A 24476-nucleotide genomic window follows, 5' to 3' on the forward strand; every position below is an offset into this window, starting at 1 on the left:
CGAACATGGGAGGTGGGTAGGGTTTCCTGTAACTTTCTTCTCGGAAAGACTGTTCACTCGATGTGCGCTCGAACGTTGCGAGTGGTGGAGAGAGTAAAGTGAGAGAGATGACACACGGCGAGTGGCGACAGGCTAGGTATAGTGATGTCAAGGAACGTGCATGCGCACTGCAAAGGAAGACGTGAGCTCCCCCCCCCCCCCTAACACGTGTGGCCAGGGGAGCGTAGTTCGGATAAAGGGACAGCGTTACACAGGCTAGTCAAAGAGCTACTTCGCATATAAAAAAATTAGTGGCTCACGAATTAAACGCCACAATAATTTCAAGAATTTCGCCAGTACTAGCGAAGTTACGAAGAATTGTCGCACGCTGCAAACGCAATCTCTCTTCTTTCGTCCCGACGACAGCTCTGGAAGCTAAGCAGGGAGAAATACCATGGGCAAAAAAATTACGTCACACGCACCTCGGGACCATGAGCACTGCTTTGTTTTTTTTTCTGCGAATAAGTGGCTTTTTTAGTTTGATCGCCTGCCCACGCGTGGACAAGTCGCGGCCTTCCGCGGTGACTACTGTTACGACCAAGGGCGCCATGTTCTAATCACCCAAAGTATAATATATGCCTTCTACGTGTGACGTTTGAGTGTCTTCCCTCATTTGTCGTGAGAAAAAGAGCAATTTTTAGCTGACTTTGATAATTCATTGTGAATCTCAGAGCCTGTGCTGCGCTATAACATCTTGAACGCGTGTTCTCGGGAGCCCCTACTACCTACCGGCAGCTTTTTCTGACCATGCCTTGCTCAAAACGTGCGGCAGGGCACCTTTAAAAGGAAACACTTAAAGGAAGCACTTCGCAATGCAATGAGAAATAAAGAATAAAGAAAAAAGAAAAAGAAAGGATAGACCAGAAAAGAAAGAAATTGAGAAAGGGGGAGCGGAATAAAGAAATAAAAAGGCGGAAATAAAGAAAAGTTGGAGGTCTTGCACGCACACGCCAAGCTCCTCTTTTGCCCATTCTCCGGATAGGGCAAGAACTTTTAATGGTTTTTTAGGGCAACGAGAACCCAGTGTAATAGTACATTAACATTGTATATTGCATGCGCATTTACGTACGTGTGAATATCAAACATAAATCCAAATTATCTCTTGGTGCACCCCTGAACATCTTTATTCAATATATTTGCATTCTTTTAGGAATACCACTTTATACCCATACAATGCAGGCATGTCCATGCTGTGCAAAATATCAGTAGAAGGCTTAACAATATAAACTTCATGGGGTTTGTTTCCTAGTTTTAATGAACTAACGCAGTTTTCTTCATGTCATCGCTTCCTATAGAGCTAATGTGGTTGTGAACAAATTGGTGTTCATCTTGCTCATTTGGGTAACCATCGCCACCTTCGAAAATGGCTAGAAAGTGGGGGCACTTTTCTCAGACTTGAATCGAGTAGACAGCCGAAATATAATTCCTACGCAGATGCGCCACCACTTGTAGAACTGGCACTGGTGTAACCGGAGCTACCACCATTGCTGGCACCGGAGCCTTGGGGACGGGTTGAGTAGCCACTGGGTTGGCCGTATACACCGTAGTAGCCATAGCCGGGGTAACCAGAGCCATATCCCCCATCATATCCTCCGTATCCTCCATATCCGCCGTATCCTCCATATCCGCCGTATCCTCCATATCCGCCATATCCACCGTATCCACCGTATCCGCCATATCCACCATACCCGCCATATCCACCGTATCCGCCATATGGATAGCCAAATGGTTCGTAACCTTCGTTAAGGAAGAAACAGAGAAAAAAAAAGTCACAGCTTTGCAGCAAAGGCGAACCAATGAGCATGACAGCAACAAATTCGAAGGTCACGTGAGGAAATACGAGCAGATTAAAACCTTCCCCACGTTTCTCATGCACAAATAACGCACGAAACATACTCACAGGTACATATAAACGCGAATAAGCGTTCTCGTTGCTTATTCGCTCTGTTAGAAAAGCGTGCCCTTTTTTTGCAAACGCAGACTGTATACATCTGGTGCAGTGACTTTGTGAGCCTGGTAACTACAACCATAAAGTTTTCTAATATATACTAGAGGAAACTCTGGCGCTACTGTCTATGGGACACAGATTTATCTAATTCTCATACTTTTGAACTGCTTCTGGATCCAGTCTGCAGTTCATGCATCATAATATACGGATTGATAAGAAAATGCGTAGTGCAATTTTTTTAAAATTATTTTTTTCAAAATTGAGATGGCCATAGTACGTAGCACTTATATATGCAGGTATGTGGTGGAAGCTAGTAATGTGTAAATATGCCCTTGCGTAACGGAACCGAAAGCGCTGCGTCAAGAATGTGTTACAATTTGTGCCTAGTGTTAGTGTCAAGCGGCACGTAAGATATACAGGGGTAGAAAGTCTCACAAGTAAGCCTCACAATATGGTACATCAATAGAGTCAAAGTGCTAGAGGCCCATGGGCAGTGCGCTGTCCACGCTCGTAAAAAAAAAAAAAACAGATGGTCAAAATCATCCGGAACTCTCAACTACAAGTTCACCCGGATTACTATATTATGGTGTGGCTTGTAATACTATCGTTGTTATGGTACGTAATACACCAGAGTTTATCACACTGTTTTTAGCCATAACAAAAACATACAACAAAGGTCATCATCATTATCCCGACCACGCACACTCCAGGGCGAAAGCCTTCCGCCAGTCAACTCTGTCCTGTGCTTGCTGCAACGACTTTATACCCTCAAACTTCCTAATCTCATCTGCCCACATAACTTTCTGTCTCCCCTCCGACCCCTTGCTTTCTCTTGGAATCCAGTTAGTTACCCTTAATGACCAGTGGTTATCTTGCCTTCATGCTTCGTGTCTTGCCCATGACCATTTTTCCTATTTATTTCGATTATGCATGACGCCCTTAACACCCGTTTGTTCCCTGATACATTCTGCTCAGTGCTTGTTGTTTAGGGTCACACCTATTATTTTATTTCCGATGCTCGCTGTGTCGTCCTCAACCTAAGTTGAACCCTCCTTGTAATACTGGTTTCTGCTTCGTAGGTAAGCACCGGTAAGATGCAGCAGTTATATACGTTTTTATGGAGGGACAGTGGCAAACTACCAGTCATGATGTGAGAATGCTTTCCGAATGCGCTCCACTCCACGGCGGTGGTCAATGGTCTCCCCGGTGACCTCTGCTGGTAAAGCACTACCTCACCCGAGAAGGATTGGCAATCCTGGCACAGTATCTGGCGACTAGTTCCCCCATGAATGCACATTAAAGTTGTCTGTCCGTAAACAAGGGTCATTAAATTGCGAAAACGAGTGAAAAGCTAGTCTTACCATAGCCGTAGTTGCTTACTCCTAGACCGGCACGGCCACCGAGGTGTGCTCCTAGGTTCCCTCCGATCGAAAAGGTCCCTCCTGGGAATCCACTAGGACCAACTCTATCGACGCCGGCATACACGTTAGCGCTTATTCCGCCAGTTGCACCCACGTCACTTCCCAGACGACGAGTTCTTGCGGCACTCGTCAGTGCGGCTGTTGACAAAACACAAATGGAACAACAAATTTGAAAATACAGTACAATGAAGAAAACTGGGTGTTATCATGTTAGATACGAAATAATAAATGCACAGGGTGTAAAAAACAAAAACTTCCGTCGTTTTTTTTTATTACGAGGTTATTGGAACGTAAGACATCACAAACTGGATGCTCACCTAGTAATCTTTTACTACATTGTCGAGAGAGTAAGCTATTGCCAGAATAGTTGACCGGTAATATAGGCCATCGCAGGGAACTTTGGGATACAACAGCTTCCGCTTCGACGCACTACGCGGGCTAGCAGCGGCACGCGCGCATTTTTGTACAGCTCCTTAAAAAAAAAAAAACACCTTTCCGTGCAATGTCCGTGCTTTAGTAGTTGGTTTTTTATTTTTGATATCTGTGACTGTGACGATGACAAGCTACGAAAGCCCTGAACCACAAGGAAATTTTTTCATCGCATTAAAATGGTCTGCAATGCTTTTATGCTGCTCAAGGGTGCTGTCAGTTCAGCTAGCAGATCAGTCGATGCAGAAAACAGTTTTCATTTTATGATACGTTACTGCTGATAAAAAATAACCATTTTAAAGATCTCAGCGGATAGGGATGACTGTAGCAGTGTGCTCACAGTTCATTTCGGGATCGCTGCTTCGGCCGACTTCGTCAGTCGGTCGGCATGAAGCGCCAAACTTATTGAGGGCATTGAGATATATTTTTTTCTAGCCTTCAGCGCGCTATAAGAAGTATTTCTTAGTCGAAGTCAGATGCTCATTTAAACGGTATTTTGATCAAGCGGCGCGGCACGGCGGCACAGAAACAATACAGTCAGACGTAGACGGCGCTGAATAATCGAAATCCTGCGCTTTTTTTAACGCACTTGTTCGTTTGGGTGCCATCCTGGCACACAGTTTGACCGAGATAACGCAAATGCACTCGTCCAGTGCTTCGTGTAAATTTACTCTTGAGTGAAGCTTTTGCTATTTTGTCATGTATACGAGTACAATGGCCGGCACCCATCTCGTATGACAAGTCGATTTCACCCGCGCCTTCCCATATTGTATTCGCTATGCATTGGCCCGAAAATTTATTTCTTAATATAATATTCGCAGCAAATTCATGCGTAAGCTTTTTTTTAGTGCAGAATACACACGTATATGTGATAAATTGGTTTTCAAACACTGTGGCTTCAACTTTCCGTATTCAAAGGCTACGTGTCACTGTGGCTCTCCGCGGCCTACGTCATTTTTTTTCTTCGTTCTATTGGAATCGTTACACGCCGTTTGTCTTTCACACTCGAGTTGACGCAGCCAACGGCTGAACAACCGACCATGGTTTATCGTGAAGCAGATAAACGGGTGACGACGCTCGCGTATCCCGAATAATCTGAGGCTTGCGGCTTGCGGCGATTCGCCGTCGCTTACTCTTCTCGAACCGGAAGCCGGTAGCAGACGGCACTTCCCGCAATTCCTCGCTCTTTTACTGGTCACCTATTCAGTCAATGCGCAGTTTAGTACCGCAATAAGGAATGCAGAAACGTGTTTGATGAGTGAGGCTTGGCATATCAATAATAGCGGTAGCGCACGCGTCAGCCAACGGTATATTACCTTGCTTAAAAACAAAATTCGCAAGTAAAAAGGCAGCAACTGCAAGCAAATAGGTAGTAAATGCAACGCTCGCCATCTTTCTTGGACTGTTAGAAATCTTATGAATTCTGTTTACCACCTACGTTAATAAACAGCTACTAAACCAGCCACCATTACTAACTATTTTCTACCTGTTTACTGCCTACGTTAGTAAACAGTAAGTAACTGGAATGAAACAAGTTGTAACTGAAGCCTTTACTTACTTTCTTGCACGGTTACTGCCATTTTGCTACCCGGCCGTGAACTATCTAATCTAAAATATTAAGTGATACTTATTCTAATGATCTACGTGAGAAATCATCTTGCCGTATCAACTTAAACGAAATAATTACGCGTTAGATATTTATGGATATAACAACAATAATTTTAAATTACGCAACCAGATTATGTAAGCGTCATTATTCCATTATGAAAACGGAGAAGTGAGTTAATGGACCATGAGCAAGGGCTGCATGCGTTGTAATAGGCAATTACAACAAACGTATTAAATTAGAGGAAACTGACCTAACAGGTGGACCAGAAATAACGAGACGGTCAATATTAATCCGGAGTCCTTATCTCGTGTCTCATAATAATATTGTGATTTTGGCACATAAAACCACAGAAACTATTATTACCCTCTAACCATTCATTTATTTGCGCAGCGAAATCTTCAGCACTGAGATTATGTCAATGCATTCGGAACCTTGTTTCAACCACTATGGATAATGCTTCCTTGCGGCACTATTATAATCCGTTGATGCGAACCATCATTTTTGTAAGTATGGTTTATTAAAAGTCTTTTCCTTCATCTTTAAACGTGCATAATCAGGTACTTTGCTATAGTGCCATAGGCTCTAGTTTTTTGTAACTCATCCTGAAACACAAGTGCTACTTGTGCCAGACATGTACTTAAAGTAGAGGCTATATATATAGTGCGAGTCATTGGCTAAGTACCGTATGTAGTGTACATCTCACGGCGAAAGGGAAAATTAGTGGGTCTGTGATATCGATTTAAGTTAGGGACGGCTTTGTGCTCTCTTATAGTAGAGTACTAAGTACTCAAAATTATTAACCACTTTTTTCTAAACACATGTACTACTGTAAGGCCCACGGGACGGCTTTAAGCTCTCCCATAGTAGAGTGCGGAATACTCTAAATCATTAACCACTTTTTTTAAACACACTGTTCGTTCGCGTTTACGGCATACCATGCAAAATTACACAAAATAGTTTACTAAACATTAATTAACCATTATTAACAATGGCGAAATTATGTGGCAAAAGGAGTACGGTAGTAGTACTCTTCTTTTTAAAACCCTCCAAAGTTACTACTTATCACTAGTAACGACAAAGGTGGTAACCGTTGACACCCTCGCCGTTACTAACTGCACTTACTACCAGGGTTCCAACATACGTGACAAACTACTGCTACTCCAAAGTTAGCCATTACTACTACCTATAATTTAAGAGCGTACGTTAAAAGAAATTGGCAGATGCCACGTACATAGGAAATCGATGATATGCGAGGCACGAATGAAAAGTGTTGATATGTTACTTTAAAATCAGCACAACGTTACGAGGTGGAGGTAAGTGATGCCGTACATGACTTCCGTGTCATGATTATTATGTTTGGATGTGTAGTTTACCTTCGTCATCTATTGACGTCGCGTGATACCAAATTAAGTATTTGTGAAGCTAGCGAAACGGCCGCGAGCACACTATGAGCGTGGTATGTTGTTATGTTCTTACATGAAACGCGTGGCAGGATTATCATGTTTGCACCAGTCATGTATTTCGTAACCATTGACATCACGCAACACTATATTTTGTATATGTGGAGCTAGCAAAACGGCCGCGAGCGCATCATTAAGAAAGCAATATACTCCAATGTAGCGTTGACGTGGGCGCACGCAGGGCATAGCGACGCTACGTTAGCAAAACGTGAGCACTCTATAGTCTGATGCCAGGCGCGACCACAATCCGACAGCGCGGCCCGACGGCAACCAGCGCGAAATGCGACATGCAGCATTTCACGCCAATGCGTTACCCAGACAACACTGCGTCTCCCTCTTTCCATGATGGAGGGACACCGGACACGCTAAAACGCGCATGCGTCAAAGCAACGCAGCTTGGTGTGCGCCGGCACCTGGCGTGGCAACGCTGGCGTGACGCGACGAAACGAACGCCGATGAGCACTCGCACCACTTCAAGACGAAATGAATTGGCGCCTTGACTGTGGCATGAAGTAATGTTCTCACATGACACGCTTCTCATGATTATCACCTTTGCACTAATCGGATACTTTCACCATCCATCGGCGTCACGTAATACCAAACTTGGCATATGTGAAGCTAGTAAAACGGCCGTGAGCGTATCATATTTGTGGCGTGTAGTGATGTTGTTAGATGACACGCATGTGATTATCATGTTTCGATGTGTCATTTACCTATGTCGTCCATTCGCGTCACGTAATACCGACTTTAATACATGTGAAGCTAGCGAAACGTCCATGAGCGCATCATGTAGTCATGTTGTTACATGACACACATCTCATGTTTATCATGTTTCCACCAGTATCATACTTTCGTCATCTATTCATGTCCCATAATACGAAATTAGGTAAAAGGTAAGCTAGCAAAGCGCATCATGAGCGTGGCATGTAGACTTGTTGTTACATGGCACGCAACTAATGATTATCATGTTTGCACCAGTCACATACTTTCGTCATCCATACACATATCGTAATACGAAAATTGGTATATGTGACACCGGTGTAACGGCCGCGGGCACATCATGAGTGTGGCATGTAGTTATGTTGTTTCATGACACGCATGTCATGATTTTCACGTCAGGGTCTGTCGCTTGTGTTCGCCATGCAATCATGTCATACCATACAAGTTCTGCAGCATGCCATGTTAACAAAACCACCGCAAGAGCTGCAGGATAATGTATTGTAAATAATGACATTCATGACATATATTTCATAACTTTCATGTAATAAATAGTCAAATATGCCCCGCCGCGGTGGTCTAGTGAATAAGGCACTCGGCTACTGACCCGCAGGTCACGGGTTTGAATCCTGGCTGCGGCGGCTGCATTTCCGATGGAGGCGGAAATGTTGTAGGCCCGTGTGCTCAGATTTGGGCGCACGTTAAAGAACCCCAGGTGGTCGAAATTTCCGGAGCCCTCCACTACGGCGTCTCTCATAATCATATAGTGGTTTTGGGACGTTAAACCCCACATATCAATCAATCAAATAGTCAAATATGTTCTTCATACAGTCATGTTATGGCATACCGAATTTGGCATTGATACCATTATCAAAACGGCCAGGAGAGCTAAAAGTCGTAGGTGGCAAGATAGATAGATAGATAGATAGATAGATAGATAGAGAGATAGATAGATAGATGGATGAATAGATGAATAGATGGATAGATACGCTCAAAGTCACCGAAGTTCGCTAAGAAATGCTTGTCGTTTAAAAAGAAAAGCGACACAAATTCGATGAAACGAAGACAACGACACCTAGGTGTCGTTTCGGCTACTAGCTCGTCGGAGAGAGCGACATTAATGGCCAACTTATACGACGGGTCACGCATGCGCACCACAGTAGGCGTCCCGTCGCTGGATAGAGCGTTGATGTTTCGGCCACGCGATCCCGTGGTCTGCACACCTATGCTCACGGTGTTTACGTGACTCGTGAATCGTCGTTTTTCGTTTAGGTTTGCCAACATTAGTTCGGCCTTTTTCTGGACAGGATACGTGCTAACAAATTAGCCTTCATTTCATGTAAGCGAATAGTCATGGATTTATTATCCATTATAGTAGAATTGGCCAAAGGACATGTGCTCCATGCCGAAGGAGACTAAATGTGGCGAAAATGAGTGAATTCAGCAGGCTACAAAGAAACAGTGAATCTACATAGTCTATTTCTTGTGAAATCTCTAGGCACGAAAAACAATTTTTACAAAAATATTATAAATTATAGAAGACAAAGAATTTATATGAATGTCGGTGTAGCGTAATGAAACTATGTAACTGACATTGCCTTCATGTCGGCCAGTGAACTTAAAAGACATTTCAGTGCACGTAGACAATGGTCTTGTACACTCTGATGTAGAGCTGCTTAAGAAACAGTTTTCTCGTAAGCAATATTGCCAACTCTCTTTTCTTTAAATCATCGTTGGCTTCTACTTTTTCTTATTGGTCTTATTCTGTATGGCTATAGTTGCGCTTGTGTTGCTGGAACTATTTGTCGAAAAACAAGTGACATTTCAATGGCAGAGCTCACGCAGGTTGCTGTTCGTTGGCACTCAGTGCAATTTCAGACAGAATTCGCTAATGATAAGTGCAGCATCAAGTCTGGCTAAAAACTACTAAATAACTTTCGTATAGGTTGTTTTTGCGAATGTTGACCTGTAGTAAAAAAAAAGTTGATTCACCGGCATTGTAAATAGGCGTTACATGAGAGTCGCTTAACGCAAAAGCTTCATTTTTATTTTGGCAAATATGCAATTGAAAGGCGATAAAGAAGGATGTTTCACTCTCAGAGCAAGTGGTGGAAAACTGTGTGTAAGGATGGTAGTAGAGACCTGCAGGCTGTACTATGTGCAGGAGAGACGGCGGATGCTATATTTCTTGTAATTTTATATGACTTAAGAAAATAGTGTTTGCTGAACTATTTAGCAAGCAATAAATATTGAAAAAGACGTTCTTGAACCTCACTTCGCTTCATTATTTACATATTGATCATGATTGTTTTAGACTCATGCAGTGGAGGAATAAAATAGTGCAATGCAGATACTACTAGTAACTGCACCTCCAAACTTACCGGTAATAAGCGACGCATTGAGTAACTTTCAAGCTAATCTTATGCCGATCGAATGTCACGTTTAACCTGGCAGCTTCCTCTGGTTCTCTCTTTTTTCACAAGACTGATGCAGTTACCGATATACTCCTCAGATTTCAGAAACAATGAATTAACTTTGGAAGTTTCTTGCTATGACCACATTTACTGTCAGAATGAGGGCAGCTTGACCTTGTTGTGGGAGTAGTCATAGATGCCACGAGATGAATTAACACACTTGGAAAGATTAAATGAAGTGTTAGAGGAATAATAACCGGCGTTTTGCTTAACAAACATTCCTGAGGCGTGTAAATGAAATGAAAAGAGGTCATTGGGAGTGGTTTGTTAGTCTAGTGAGACAGTACGGCTGCACAACTCACCAGTTGAAAGAAGGCAAACAACAATGAAAGCTTTCATTTTGTGGCTTCCTTCAGTGTGCGGTCTTCTAGAAACAGATGATCTCCGACCAAGGGTGACCGAATTCAGAGCATTGCGCTCGCTTTTATCGCAGAGTCGACGACAGCAAATTTCTTCGATGCAATGCGGTAACGTACGTGGTTCGTTTTTCTGTTGGCGAACAGCAGGTGCTTGTCAAGACGCAAGAACAATAGCGAGAACAATTCTGTTCAGAGTGGCCTGATAAGGCAGTGACGTAAAGAAAAAGAGATCAAGAAGCTGAAATAACAGCCTCTGTTTTGTCACATTGACCCCACTCTCCCCTCCCCCCCCGGAAAAAATTACAGCAAATCTGCCGCATTCTGGGAGTGTAGCTTTTTCCAAGCAATCAAAAAATAGCTGCCTATGTTGTCTTGATTTTTAATTTTTTGTTTTAAACCAAGCTTTACGAGCATAATTTATGTCATTGTGGAAGTCAAGTAGTTGATTGAATTGTGGGCTGACCGGATGCGTCGACGACACTAGAGCCAGAAGGGTAGTTCGTGGTACAACGTGACGTAAACGCTCACCATAGTGCTCTAACAACAGGGTTATTGCGATGAAGTGCGTGTCATAAATAGCTGTCATTGGCGCAGTTATCCAGGATGGAGCAATGCTATAGCTTGCTTTAATTTTTAAATGTATATCAGGAGAGGTTGTTGCTAATACTGGATACACATATGGCTACTCCTCTAGCTGGCGTCAGTGGCGCCGGGTACTCCTCTTTTGCGCAATAGTTGTCGCAATGTAGAAACCAAATGCAAGGCTATAAAGAGATTCACAGTACAACACTTGCGCACTATGTCCTAGTTTTTCAATAAGGAAATCCGTTCATGCATCACGAAAAGGGACAAAACACAATGTATGCACGCAATTGAAATATCCACACATAACACAATGGTTTGCTAGAATGTTGTGATAACTGATAAAACGTTTCTTGGAAATTCACTTGTCAGTGCGTGACTGCTACAGCAACACTTATGTTTTCACAAAGAATGCTCGACAAAAAAATTCATCAATCACGAACCGAATTATACCAGCAAACAATACCACGAGCAAAGTTTTTTCATTATTATTACACTTGTGAACTTTTTTATTCCTCTCAAAATTGCACTACGGAGGTTTATTGATCGTAACAGTACATATGTATCATAATGTTGTATATACTAATGTTTATTAGATTGTTATGAAAAACTGATAACCAGCACTGGAACGACAATTCACGCTACCTCAGAATCACGCCGGTATAGGTTCTTTTTTTGAAACAAGAGTTAAGCACTGGTGGCACTCTGTGCTAAAGTACTTCATCACCACACTTGATACCGACTTGAATAGCCATTTCTTTAAATTCTTCCAAGTAGGGATTTTCAATGACCGAACGCGTCAACGATGCCGGTACCAGCTTTCCATGACACCGGCCCCTTTCCTAATTTTATATCGTGGCAAGATTTCCAGTCTATTTTCGCTGTTACTGGCATTAAAAGATGTGTAGGACATACCTGTATTCCATGTGCATGGTATCCTGTGTGGCACACGTGACTGAGAGAAATCGCTTCATAAATCACAGAGAACTGATTGTGGCAAAATAAACTGAGAGAGCGGTAGGAACTATAGAGAAAAATATTTGACGACGTTTCTGTGTATTTATTTTGTGTATTATGATTTTGTTATGAACCAATTTTGAAATTACACAATTTTATATTCATCTCTTGTTTTGAGGGAGGAAGAGTGTTTTAAACAAAATATAAAACAATAATTGCTTTTATTGACCTAATTTCACTTTTTATTGGGCACCTGGTGCCTTGCTTTTCGCAGCCTTTCTAACTTGTTCACAGTCACACTGAGCGTAAAAAGCTGTGTTATTACCGATTGTACATTTTTAACAGTGGTGATCTGTAAGTTTTTGGTAACGGCAAAAAGTGTGAACAGGAATGTTTATCATCATAAACCAATACGCGCTCGTTTTGTCCTCTTCAACTTATGCTATGCTCCCGAACACCTGCGCCTATTTGTTCAGTGTGTTATGCAATAACTGTAGTGGCCCAGCTGTTTACTTGAGTAAAGACCACGTAACATAACAATAATAATCCCAGCTTTGCCGCAAAGGCGAAACAATGACCACAATAGCAACAAATTGGAAGGTCACGCGCAGAATGGAAAGCAGATAGGAACGTGCTCCGCGTTTTTCACGCACAAGTTAAGCATGAAACGTACTTACAGGTACAGATGCACACGAATAAGCGTCTCAGTTGCTACTTAGCTGTGTCTGAAAAGCGGGCACTTTTCGCAAACGGAGACTGTAATGATTGCAGTGACCATTGTGCGCCCGGTAACTACAACAGAGTAATTCCAGGTAAAGCTCGAAGCCCGCCAAGACATACGAGCCTCCCTCCTCCCCACGGCGAGATAACTGCGCGCGAGGGAGCGTCGCTGAACTCCTCTAAGCGGGTCAAAGTTCGCGTGAGAGTACGCCACGCGTCGCGACATCGCGCGGCGACGCGCACTCTTTGCGCGATCTTGTTGGTAATGCTGAAAACACGATAGTTGCTTCCGGAATGCCCGCCGGCAGCGGTAAGTGATAGATATAAATAGCTTGTTGTTTGAAAGTTGAAAGAAGTGCTCCTTGGTGGATCAGTGGTTAACACCTCACACTCACTATCGAGAAGACCCAAGTTCGACCGTGCAATGGAGTCTTTTTTTGGGTTTTTCTCTTTCTTGCATTTTTATATATGTAGATACGTTTACATACAAGGTAAGTGAGGTTGACGCCGACACCGGCGGCAAAATACAGCCGAGAGTGCCCATATAATATTTATCGCAATAATAATTATTGACGATTAATGTCGCAGAACAACGTAGGAAGTACGCCATAGTGGAGGGCTCAGGAAACATCGATTATCTGGGGTTTCTTAACGCGCACCTGACTGTAAATACAATCATGGTCAAAAAATCGGGGACCCTTAAGCTTCATCTTTAGGAGTTGAACGCGATAGTGAAATCCGGCCTCTTGTGCGCCCTTCAACCGCTATGTGCATACCTATTATAATGTTTTGTTGCACACACACACACACACACACACACACACACACACACACACACACACACACACACACACACACACACACACACACACACACACACACACACACACACACACACACACACACACACACACACACACACACACACACACACACACACACACACACACACACACACACACACACACACACACACACACACACACACACACACACACACACACACACACACACACACACACACACACAGTAGATTGTACCAGCGCACGCGCACGAATGGTACGCACAGATTTTTGATTTAAAGCAAAAGTCGCAGGGCTTCAAGATACAAGCCATGCGCTCACAATCTCGGAGGCAATGTAGAGTCTCACAATGCCTCACAGATGGCAGTACATTAGCTAGCGTTTGTTGTTTGCTTGGTCAACGCCTCTGGAGAGGCATGATATATTTTGCACTAGATGGACATATTTATTTAGACATATTTTTACGAAGGCTCATCGCATGCTGCTATAGCATTCTCTCTTCTCTTGTGCCGACTAAAGCGGTAGAAGGGAAGCAGGAAGGGTTGGCAGCGCAAAAAAACTACGTCACCCGCGCCTAGTGACCTTGAGCACCATTTTAAATGAGCGCCCTTTTCAGTGTGATTACGTGCGCACGCATGGCAAGTGGCGGCCTCCCACGGCGATACCTGTAACAAGTTTTTTTCGTTCATGGTCAATTTTTCGCTCACAACCAACGGGCCGACGCCGATGGCAGAATTTCTATGACACGAATTCTTTAACGCTATCGCGGTAAAACTTTGAAGACCATGGACTTGTGCAGCAATACCAGTCAGCCTACTTGTTTGCAGCTTTCAACATTAGCTCCCTTCTACGGTGCGTGCATCAGAAGACACAAAAAAAAGCTAGGTGCCACTTCTGCAGTTGCCGTGTAAGCGCTGATTAAGTGTTTATATTGTTTGGTTCAGCTTTCAAAATTCGAAGTATTTGATAATACTACCTGTCAGCTTTAGCCAAGATTAATATATTAAGCCTATGTTAATCGTGCAATAGCTGAGCCCAATAGTAATGCAGTGAGAAACATACTTGACCCTAATTAGGGCAAGCTCAATGCTTAATATATCTAGTGAGGTCGAGGTTTACAAATCTTGCCAAGCCACACCAAAGAACAGGCTAATTAGTAATAATTTAAGCTAACCACAAACTGTTTTCATTAACTTATTAGGCCCAGGATAGGCTTGGACATGCGAGTTATGCTAGCTTATTTAAGCTAATTAACCTTGTTAGCCTTACAATAAAATGAGCCATTGGAATGGTGTTGATTCGATGCTGCTCTGTGATGAGTAATCGATACCCGATCAATAACGTTCGGTAAGCTTGCTGACGAAGCTTGGTGTACGAAAGAGATAGTGTGAACGTTCCGAGCAGCAGTGTCAGGATGCACGTATCCACTGACCTAAGAAAACATAAAAAAGCTTATTGAAGCCAAGACTATAGCTAGGTGCCCACCAGCTCTGCAGAGACCCCTTGCCACTTAATGCAAGATGCGCCATTTTTTTTTCAATAATGCAAATTGCAAGGTGCTTCCATAAGGTCAGTGGGAGTGGCACCTTCCGTTTTCTCTGGCGTTTCAGTGCGGGTGAACGGGAAGCTAGCCGGCGATATGCTGCAGGAACACAAGGACGCACATGCCTTGTGCGCGCTGCCAAGCTTCACAGGAAGCCGTCAAAAGAGTTCTTAAGAACTTTCAAGTGTGGTCGAATTATATCGGTCGCGTAAGTTGTAACGAAAAATGGTCGAAAAGCTATTGCCACAGACTTTGATGATTGATTGATTGATTGATATATATGCGGGGTTTAACATCCCACAACCACAATCTGATTACAAAAGACGCCTTAGTGGAGTGCTCCGGATATTTTGACCGCCTGGAGTTCCTAAACACAGACTACGACACCAACCGTACGATTGAAGCGCTACTATAGGTGAGGAGGGTAATAATAAAGAAATCTGGAAACTCAAGATTTTTTTTGCAATTATGGTTTTATATTGTTAGGGGTATGAGAAAATGAATGAAATAAATATATTTACAAAATATACGGGGAGAGTCAGAGGCAGCTGCAGCCAAGATGGAAGAACAGCACCAGCAACAACAACACGAGCACGGTCGCTTTCATCATCTTCGTCGTCTATGATGCTCTTTCGTTGTCGATGTCTTGTAACATATAACCCCCCGTTGCTGGCAGCGCCGTCTCGGCGCCTAAAGGAGAGTAGGGTCATATGCGGATATGTACGGTTTGAGAAGGGTCACGTGGACGACGTCAGTAGCGGATGCGGACGACGATGACTGACTGTCCAACGGAGCAATCTCGTATGTGACATCGGTAAGCTGGCGCAAAACCTTGTAAGGCCCTGAGTAGCGAGAGAGGAGCTTCGAAGAGAGGCCAACGTGGCGGCATGGTGTCCAGAGGAGGACCAATGAACCTGGAGAGTAGGAAACTACTCTGTGATGGCTATCGTAGCGGGCCTTCTGAGAGAGCTGCGAGCCAAGAAGACGTTCCCGTACGATTTGGCGGGCCACTTGAGCCCGAGCAGTGGCATCCCGGGCGTACTCTGTAACCGTTTGCGTCGCTGATGGGAGAAGAGTCTCGAAGGGTAGCGCTGGATGGTGGCCGAACAATAAATAGAAGGAGGAGAAGCCAGCGGTGTCGTGGCGTGACGAATTGTTTGCGAATGTCACATAAGGCAAAGTACTATCCCAATCAAGGTGATCTTTGGAAACGTACATGGAGAGCATCATTGTCAATGTTCGATTTAGGCGCTCGGTAAGACCATTTGTTTGTGGGTGATAGGCCGTAGTGAGCTTGTGACGCGTCGAACACGCGCGAAGGATGTCACTTACTACTTTTGAAAGAAGTGAGCGACCACAATCAGTCAGCAGCTGTGGAGGAGCGCCATGGTGAATAATTACGTCATGAAGCAAGAAGTCCGCGACGTCAGTGGCACAGCTTGTCGATAGCGCTCGTGTGATAGCGTATCTTGTGGCGTAATCAGTGGCTACGGCTATCCACTTGGTTCCACTTGGAGAGAAGTTGGAAATGGTCCAACGAGATCAAGACCAATGCGGTAGAAGGGAACGGTGGGTATGTCTATTGGTTAGAGCGGACCAGCTGGTGACAAGGTGTAGTGTTTGGAGCGCTGGCAGGACAAACATGCAGCAACGTATCGGTGCACAGAACGGTAAAGGCCTGGCCAGAAGAATCTACGCCACACGTGATCATACGTGCGCGTTATCCCGAGATGTCCCGTGCTTGGGGCGTCGTGAAGCTGTTCAAGTACAGCGGAACGGAGTGTCGCAGGAACTACGAGTAGTAGCCCTGGTCCTTCGGCGCTGGTGTTGCGTCGGTAAAGAATGTCATCGCGTAGAACGAATAAGTGTTGCAACGGGTCTACGTGGGGCAAGCGTAGACTCTGCATGATAGACCGCAAGTGGACATCACTGTTGTTGTAGTCGCCTCGGCGGGAGCCGGTCCCTGGTTTGCCATGGTGAAAAAATCCAAGCGTCGGCCACTGCGGAGCTCCATTGTATCGTGTTGTACCCCGCACCACCACCAAACGTTACGGGGGTGAGAAAATGAATGAAATGCATATATTTACAAAATATACGGGGAGAGTCAGAGGCAGCTGCAGCCGAGATGGAAGAACAGCAGCAACAACACGAGCATGGTCGCTTTCATCATCTTCGTCGTCTATGATGCTCTTTCGTTGCCGATGTCGTGTAACAGTATATTCAATGTAAACTAGAAATTTACGTTAAGGTCTATCTGGTACTTTGCTAAATGGCTGATTGTTTTACTTTTTGATCGATTAACATAAGTGGGGGCGTATGCAGGCAGTTTTTAACCTCGGTTTGTGTTTAGTTTGGCGCATTGCTGGGTGAAAGAAGCATCGCTCACTTTTGGGTGGGACTCGTGCATGCCTTTGGTAGTTAATTTGCTTTTGTGTTGTTTACTTGCGTGACATTTCTCAGCAAAAAGAACTCACAGAATGTGTAGATACTCGCTCCTGTGATTGCTGACTGCCTTCGCTGCCACACGGCCGGCTAGCCGACGCCTTTGTTGACGATGAATGCGAAAGGCTAAGCCAAATTAAATAATTAAACAAATAAAAATAAACATGAATAACAAATAAAAAATGACTCCGTGGTTTGTGGTTTCTAAACTGGTTTTCTTAAGGCTCGTCTCTCCCTGCAGTGTTTTTGTACGATTGGGCATTGCGAGTTTTTGAAGTATTGGTCTTGTGATATCACAATTGATTCATCTGCAAAGTTTTGGTGTATGTTGCAAGTACACAATTTGTCTAAGAAAACAATTTTGGTGCCCCAAACTTTCTTGTTGGTCCTTCTCTCCTCTCGCGCACGTAATGGTTGAGCTACAAAGGCGCAACACAACCTCCTATTTATCAAAATGCATATAAAAGTCAGCAATTAAAAATGATTTCCCGACTTTTTGGGCAAGAGCACAATGTCACTACCGGATGTGAGAGGATATTTTACTTTTTATGTTTCGTTTGCTGTTAGCTGTCTTCTTCTTGCGTAGATGATGATAGTGAGAAGAGCCGCCAGCTACTACATACAGGGGTTTCTATGGTAGTTACGCCACCAGCTGACACATACATTGCTTTCGAGTGTGCCGTGTGCTCAGATTTGGGTGCACGTTAAAGAACCCCAGGTGGTCGAAATTTCCGGAGCGTCCACTACAGCGTCTCTCATAATCATATAGTGGTTTTGGGACGTTAAACCCCACATATCAATCAATCAATCAAGCCTTCGAGTGCGAACTAAAACATGGACAAAAGGGGAGAGAATGACACTATTGATATCAACTGCAAGCTTTATTAGGCAAGATAAAACATACATACCTGGGCCATGTCACCTGGTGCACTTGCATGTGCACTGTCCTAGGAGAAATATTCAGCCCTATCGTGTATACCGTATACCTAGTGCTAGCCCACTTTCTTTAGGCAGCACACTGTGCTGGAAAGCGTTAAGGACGGTTGACAGCCGCGAAACGATCCCCTTTGCAAGCCGAGGCGCTGCAAACCCGCAGAAACAGCCAAGACCACCCCTTCCCTCCTACTCGATAACTAGATGTCACTAGTGGCGCCATTGCATATCCTTACAGTGCACTTCGTCGAGTACTTCCATATTGTATAGCTCAAATTGAGTGCGATAATGCATGGTCAAAAACCTATTGCTGTAGAAAATGTTCCTGAGTGAAATTGGTTGAGAAGCACGCGGAGCTGATAGGACTGGGTGCCATAGCACCGACATCTGCACAGGACTTGTTAGACTGTCTGTTTACTTAAGCAGAGGTCACATGTAGACGTGGGCGCCATTACGAACTGAGAGGACCAACTTCAAAAGGGCATGCTGCATGCGAGCTCTGAAGAGCATGCTGAGCAAATGAGTGCATTACAATAATGGTGAATTGCATATATATACATTATTTGGATCCGTGTTAAAACTGAATGTGCGTGACAGAAATTTACGTGCTCAAGCGTAATACAGCGTATCTTATTTGACTCGTGATAAAAACGTTTTGCTGACTTTATCTGCTAGGATGTAGGATTGATGGATGTAGAAAAGACTGAGCGCACAATTTTTGTGTGTTTAGAAAAAAAATGGCTAACGATTTGGAGTACCTTTACGTTTTCAAGTGCTCAAAGTGATTGCCTTGCGGGTTAGTGACTACTGATACGTCCATGACAGGTGATACATAGGAACGTAATATCAGGGCTGCCAGCTTTGGGTACTTGTGCAGGTATGGCTACTTTTTCAGGTCCGTGTCGGCAGAAGGAATACCTTGGCTACTTTCTTCTGACACATTGAGCGAAATATTCACTATCTAGCGACGTCGCTGTCACTAGCGTTCGAGTAGGTGGTGCCAAAATATGGCAGTCAAAGAGTGTTTCTAGCAATCAAAACTTCATTTGACACTTTGATTACACGGGCAATGAAGTAAAGAAGAGTATTCAGTGGTCGAAGTAAGAATAGGGATGAGTGGTTGAGATCTTAAAATAAGTAAAAAAAGTAAAAAAGTACTACACGTACATAACCTGCCACTCAAGCAGGCCTCACGCACAAAACTGAGAAAAGATAGATTTAAATATGTGAATGTGACTGGAACCGAGACGTTGTGTTGGACCTCAATTTTTAAATCACGCATTGAAATGACGCATTGAAGTTTAAAGACAAAAAGGAAATAAATCGCAAGTGCTTCACGTTCAAGGTGCCGCGCGTTCACCAACCTAGAAAAACAGGGTATACGACGAACTTCTCGGGAATAATAAATGCTCAGAATTCTACTCCTCGCAAAAAATGATTGTGATAGTGACTAACATTTATGGTTATATCCCAAAAAACATTGCTTTCCAGCACAGTCGCATCTTACGCTCATTTTATTCGCCATAAGTCTTATACTAGTGTCACACTGGCACTCTTATTCGCGATCAGGGCGATCCGGATTGGTTTTATTGATCGCGATCAGTTTTACGACCACTGCTACATGGCCCAAGCTCATCTGGTCCGAGCTTGGGTCAAAAGAAATGCACCAGGAGGAACTTGCGTGCCGTAAAACTTGTCATTGACAAAACTCGGCGTATTATATTTATCGGGAGCCCTTTATCAATGTTAATCGTGCAATAACCACTCGAACGTCAAAAACTTTGAAGTAATTTCATTATTCCATCATCCGATAAAGTTTGACTTGCACTTACCTGTATTGCTGTGTGAAATTCTTAATCTTCAATATTATTTTTGCTGGTCCCTGCCCATATCTGTTCAGTCGCTGCAAAGCGTCAATCTCGTTGTACGCACCAGAGTTTCACTTCTGGTGCCTCAAGCCTTCCAGTCACTCCTGCCAGCGATCAAGTCGACCACGAAGTGCGCGTAAGTTGCGACGTAGTCGAAAGGCTTGCGACACTCACACTCAGTTTGCTTCGAGGTTCTCCATCTCCGACAGCTACGACAGTGTGAAGGTTGAAGTAAGCGCGGAAGGTAACGGTCGACTGCTTGTCGTCTGCTTCTTCCACAACTACATGCGGCCGATGCGAATCCTAAACTATGTAATACTTTAGAGATTGTCTCAAATTAAACAGTTTAAAATTAGCTTTCTATGAATTTGTAGGTGTCCTAAAGTGTTTTTATTCAACTATGCTTGATTTTCTTGTTTATTTTGCTTTCAACAAGCTAGGCACGGGGGTGCAGACGAACGAAATCGCGATCTTTCAGCCAGATCATGATGCGCGTATCTCGATTGTCTTGATCCCGCTCGTGCCTGATCGCGATTAAGAGTGACCGTGCAGCAGCACGTAATCCAGATCAAGGTTAATCCAGATCGACACTGATCGCGATGTAAATTGCCCGTGTGACACTGGTATTAGGCGTTTTCAAATGAGTTATGCAAGATGCGTGAAGCGAGTAGCAGCTTTGCAACAATGCAACGTGCTTATTATCCTGGATGAAATGATTTCTAAAGGTAATAAATTCTGTTTCAATGTGAATAATCCTGACTTGCTGTGAATGGTCACTTTTTCTTCCAAGCCTCTTGCCTTCAAGCATTTCAATAAAAACGCCAATGTTCTTTTTTCTCGCCTGACCACCTCTGGCTGCTTTTACTGATATTTGTTCTAGTTTGATACTTTATGGCTAGTTTTCCAATTTTCAGCCAAAATTTTCTATTCTGCCTGGCAACATTTAGTGGAGCTTCATCACCAAGTAGGTAATCATGCTCGTCAAAGGTAATCTTGTCGAGAAAAGTAGAACAGCTCAGCATGAGAGGTTGAGGCAGAATGTTACCGACAAAGAGCTTTCTCCCCTGGGGGCCTTCAAAGCCAAAAAGTCTTTTCGTAGTACATCTTCAGGCCTGAAAATGTCTTCTGATGTATAGGTTATACTAGCACGTAAAACTGACGGCTGGAGTGAGTGTTCGAAATATATTATTGCAAACAATACAGCATCAGAATGAAGGATGTTTTCCGCAGTTTTTTGTGTATTTACTTCTTCAATATTGCTGTTTTGAAACTAATTTTCAACCCTCGCAAGTAAATTTGATTGTATCGGGAATGGCGATTGTTCACTCTTCCTCGGGCTCAACGAAATCAAGCCTAATGGGCCCAGAACTTGTTTTGCAGCAACTAAATCGCAATCTGTGTGTCCTTCAGTAGCGATTACGACTCTCTGAACTTGCCATAGGTATTCTTGCTTCTTCTTCACAAAATTTTGATGAAATAAACTTGACACAATTTAGAGCTTTTTGAGATCCATTTATGAACTCGAGAAACAGTCAGCATTACAGATTTTTCTGCTGTCCTGAGCGAAGCCTTGTCTTGTTTCACGAACGTGCTGACAAACTATTAGATAAATATTAGACGGAATGAGAGACTGATCAGAATATTTAGGATATAAAAAACTACTTTTTTTAGGAAACATTTGTGAAGCATATATTTGTGAAGCAGAAGCGCATTTGTGAAGCAGAAGCGTTGTGACACAAGGACAATAAAACTAGGGCGGTTCATGCCAACAGTCGAAATAATTTGATGAACGATGAGTAATTGAAGAAAAATAATTATTGCGTTTTACGTCGAAAAAGCCTGACACGATCATGAACGAGAAAAGCTTCAATTTTGTGTCGCTGTTCATGATTCGATTCTACATAACTGGTTAATTCCCGACAAAGGGTTATTGCGTTCGGAGCTTCGCGCCAGCTTTAACCGCAAGGAGATGACGATAGCGAACTATTCTCTATCCTTCGTTCGGACTATTGTTTGGTGCGAGCGAAGAACAGGTGGTAGCCATACGGTTGAAAATTGACGTTGTTAGAAACAAGTGCAACGTTATTTTACGTAGAAGGGCTTTCGAGGGTCATCAGGTAAAAAATATAGAAAAACGGTAACATTGATGTCTCTTTTCCCACTTGGAAAGTTCCAAGAGACTCCGGGAAGTTTTTTCAGACATTTCAGGATTAAACTTGTGCACTCACGTAAAAATGAAGTTCAGTTTCCTGAAAGCCCAGATAGAAGTTCATGTTATTTTTTATTTACCAATCAGACGTGTTATGTGGTTTTTCTTAGAAAAATAGTATATTCCACAACTGCATGGCACGCGCACGTTGCTCTTGTTCCATAGACGCAGCCTTTGGCACTGACAACTCATAATAACCATTATTTTGTTCATACCATAAGGTATAGCAGTTAATGTCCGAGCCTATGTAAAAAACAGCTTGTCTTTTTGGCAAAAAATTTCATCAGTGGTACCCTGCACGCAATTTGTACGTTATTGGGATCCCTATGGCTAGAACAGGGAGTGATAAAGTAAGCCTAAGGTATAATTACAACAACCTTAAAACTTATTACCAACATTGAACTCAGAAATTTCGCAAGAGGGAGCGTGTTGACAAGACTTGTCTCTTGCACGGTAACTGCTCGGTACTTGCAAGATGTGGCTGCTGAATGTCGGCAAAACTGATGCGTTCAAAGAGGCATCGCCTAGCAGAGTTTATGCGAGATTTCGTGTAACGATCTACGTGTCTATAGCTCAAGCAGAGATTGTTGTTTTGTACAAAACAAATAACAGTCACGTAAACGTTGTTACATGTTTCTTATGCAGTGTTTTACAATTCTTGCAGTTTATTTTGCCTGATAAGTGTAATTTAAGGCAATAACAAAATTTAAAACACGTTTGAGTGAACCTCAATGAAAGGACTGATTTCTAAGTATGGTACTAATACTTGTGAGGCACAAATGCTTGAACGTTTGCAGCATAATCTGGAACAGAAAAACAAACAATTCAGTTATTGCGGAACAGTGTCATACCAAAGATAATACTCTATCTACCAACTACATGAAGCATAGTGCATCATAATATTTGAAGTAGCCACAAGGCAGACTCTATATAACTAACAAATTATGTGCGCATCAATAAAACGTAATAAGTACTAAATAACTTACACAAGTGAAAGTGTAAATAATTACAGAAGAAATAAATGAAAAGAAAGTAAATAAATAATTAGGTGAGTTCCCTTTCTCTGCGCAAAATCACGAAAGGACAACCGAAAGCAATATCAAGGCTACCACACATTGTCAGGGTTACTTGTAGTTTTCATTCAAAATGTAATCATTGTCAGATAACTGGAAATGATAGTGCAAAAAAAAAAACAGTTTGCCACCGGTAATCAGCAAGCCTCGAACCTTTGCACGACGCCTCCGACACGCTACTGGTAGCAAACATTGCCTCGGCTTTGAGTATTTACGTACAGCAAGAAGTTCGAGTGCTAGCCAGCAACACTCGTTTTCAAAGCATGGAACATGAAAACTTTTTTTTGCACATCCCCGTCAGGTAGCGCGGAAATTTTGTGAGACAGTGCATTACCAAAATATCATTGCAGGCTATCTGAAGGTATGAAAGCTACGGGGGTCCGGACTCTGGTTCTAAAATTAACTAATATAGGGAAATTGACCGATTGAGGGTCCCAGTGTTAGACACAACCACAGGAAGAAACCGATACTCTATTCCCACATGTGGCAGATTTTTTTTGTCATTTCACGTTTTCCATCCATTCTAATGTTATCACCTTTCAGCTGAATGCTACGGATAGGGAACCGTATGCTTTAACGAGAGCTTATAAGTTTATTTATTAGAGTTGCGTATCACACTGCGTGTACAATGCAAAGACGTATAGTGTCAAGTCAATTTGCGACTTCCTTTTTATTTGTAGGTATATCACAAATATTTACTGCTATTGAAGACCTGTTAATAATGTTCATCTCGAAAAAACTTTATGCCACAAAACATTAAAAACAAGAAACAACTAGCAATATGCGAGGAAATGTGCACGGGCACGCAGGTGCTATAGTGTTTTTATACCGTTGTCCGCTTAGCTAGCGCAGTAGAAAATTTTTCGAAATTAATTCTTACCAAAATAAAA

The 24476-nt window shown here is 43.0% G+C and overlaps 1 protein-coding gene across 1 annotated transcript; it reads right to left on the reverse strand.

The window, feature by feature from the left end:
• Positions 1-1134: 1134 nt before the first annotated feature.
• On the reverse strand, positions 1135-10557 carry LOC119174341 (uncharacterized). The gene is made up of 3 exons (XM_037425205.2): positions 10400-10557; positions 3349-3546; positions 1135-1776 (listed from the first exon to the last, which is right to left on the reverse strand). Exons 1-3 carry the CDS (start codon positions 10434-10436, stop codon positions 1466-1468), a joined length of 546 nt encoding a protein of 181 aa, XP_037281102.2. The 5' UTR covers positions 10437-10557; the 3' UTR covers positions 1135-1465.
• Between the last annotated feature and the right edge of the window lie 13919 nt (positions 10558-24476).

The sequence above is a fragment of the Rhipicephalus microplus genome, unplaced genomic scaffold (genome assembly GCF_043290135.1).
Source record: "Rhipicephalus microplus isolate Deutch F79 unplaced genomic scaffold, USDA_Rmic scaffold_269, whole genome shotgun sequence".
Classification (NCBI taxonomy): domain Eukaryota; kingdom Metazoa; phylum Arthropoda; class Arachnida; order Ixodida; family Ixodidae; genus Rhipicephalus; species Rhipicephalus microplus.

What these genes read in the sequence shown, in the direction of transcription:
- LOC119174341 (XM_037425205.2), bottom strand. Translation starts at nt 10,436, where the DNA reads ATGAAAGCTTTCATTGTTGTTTGCCTTCTTTCAACTG. An exon ending in TGTTTGCCTTCTTTCAACTG is followed by an intron (nt 3,547 to 10,399) that starts GTGAGTTGTGCA and finishes TTTTGTCAACAG; the next exon opens with CCGCACTGACGAGTGCCGCA. An exon ending in AGTAAGCAACTACGGCTATG is followed by an intron (nt 1,777 to 3,348) that starts GTAAGACTAGCT and finishes TCCTTAACGAAG; the next exon opens with GTTACGAACCATTTGGCTAT.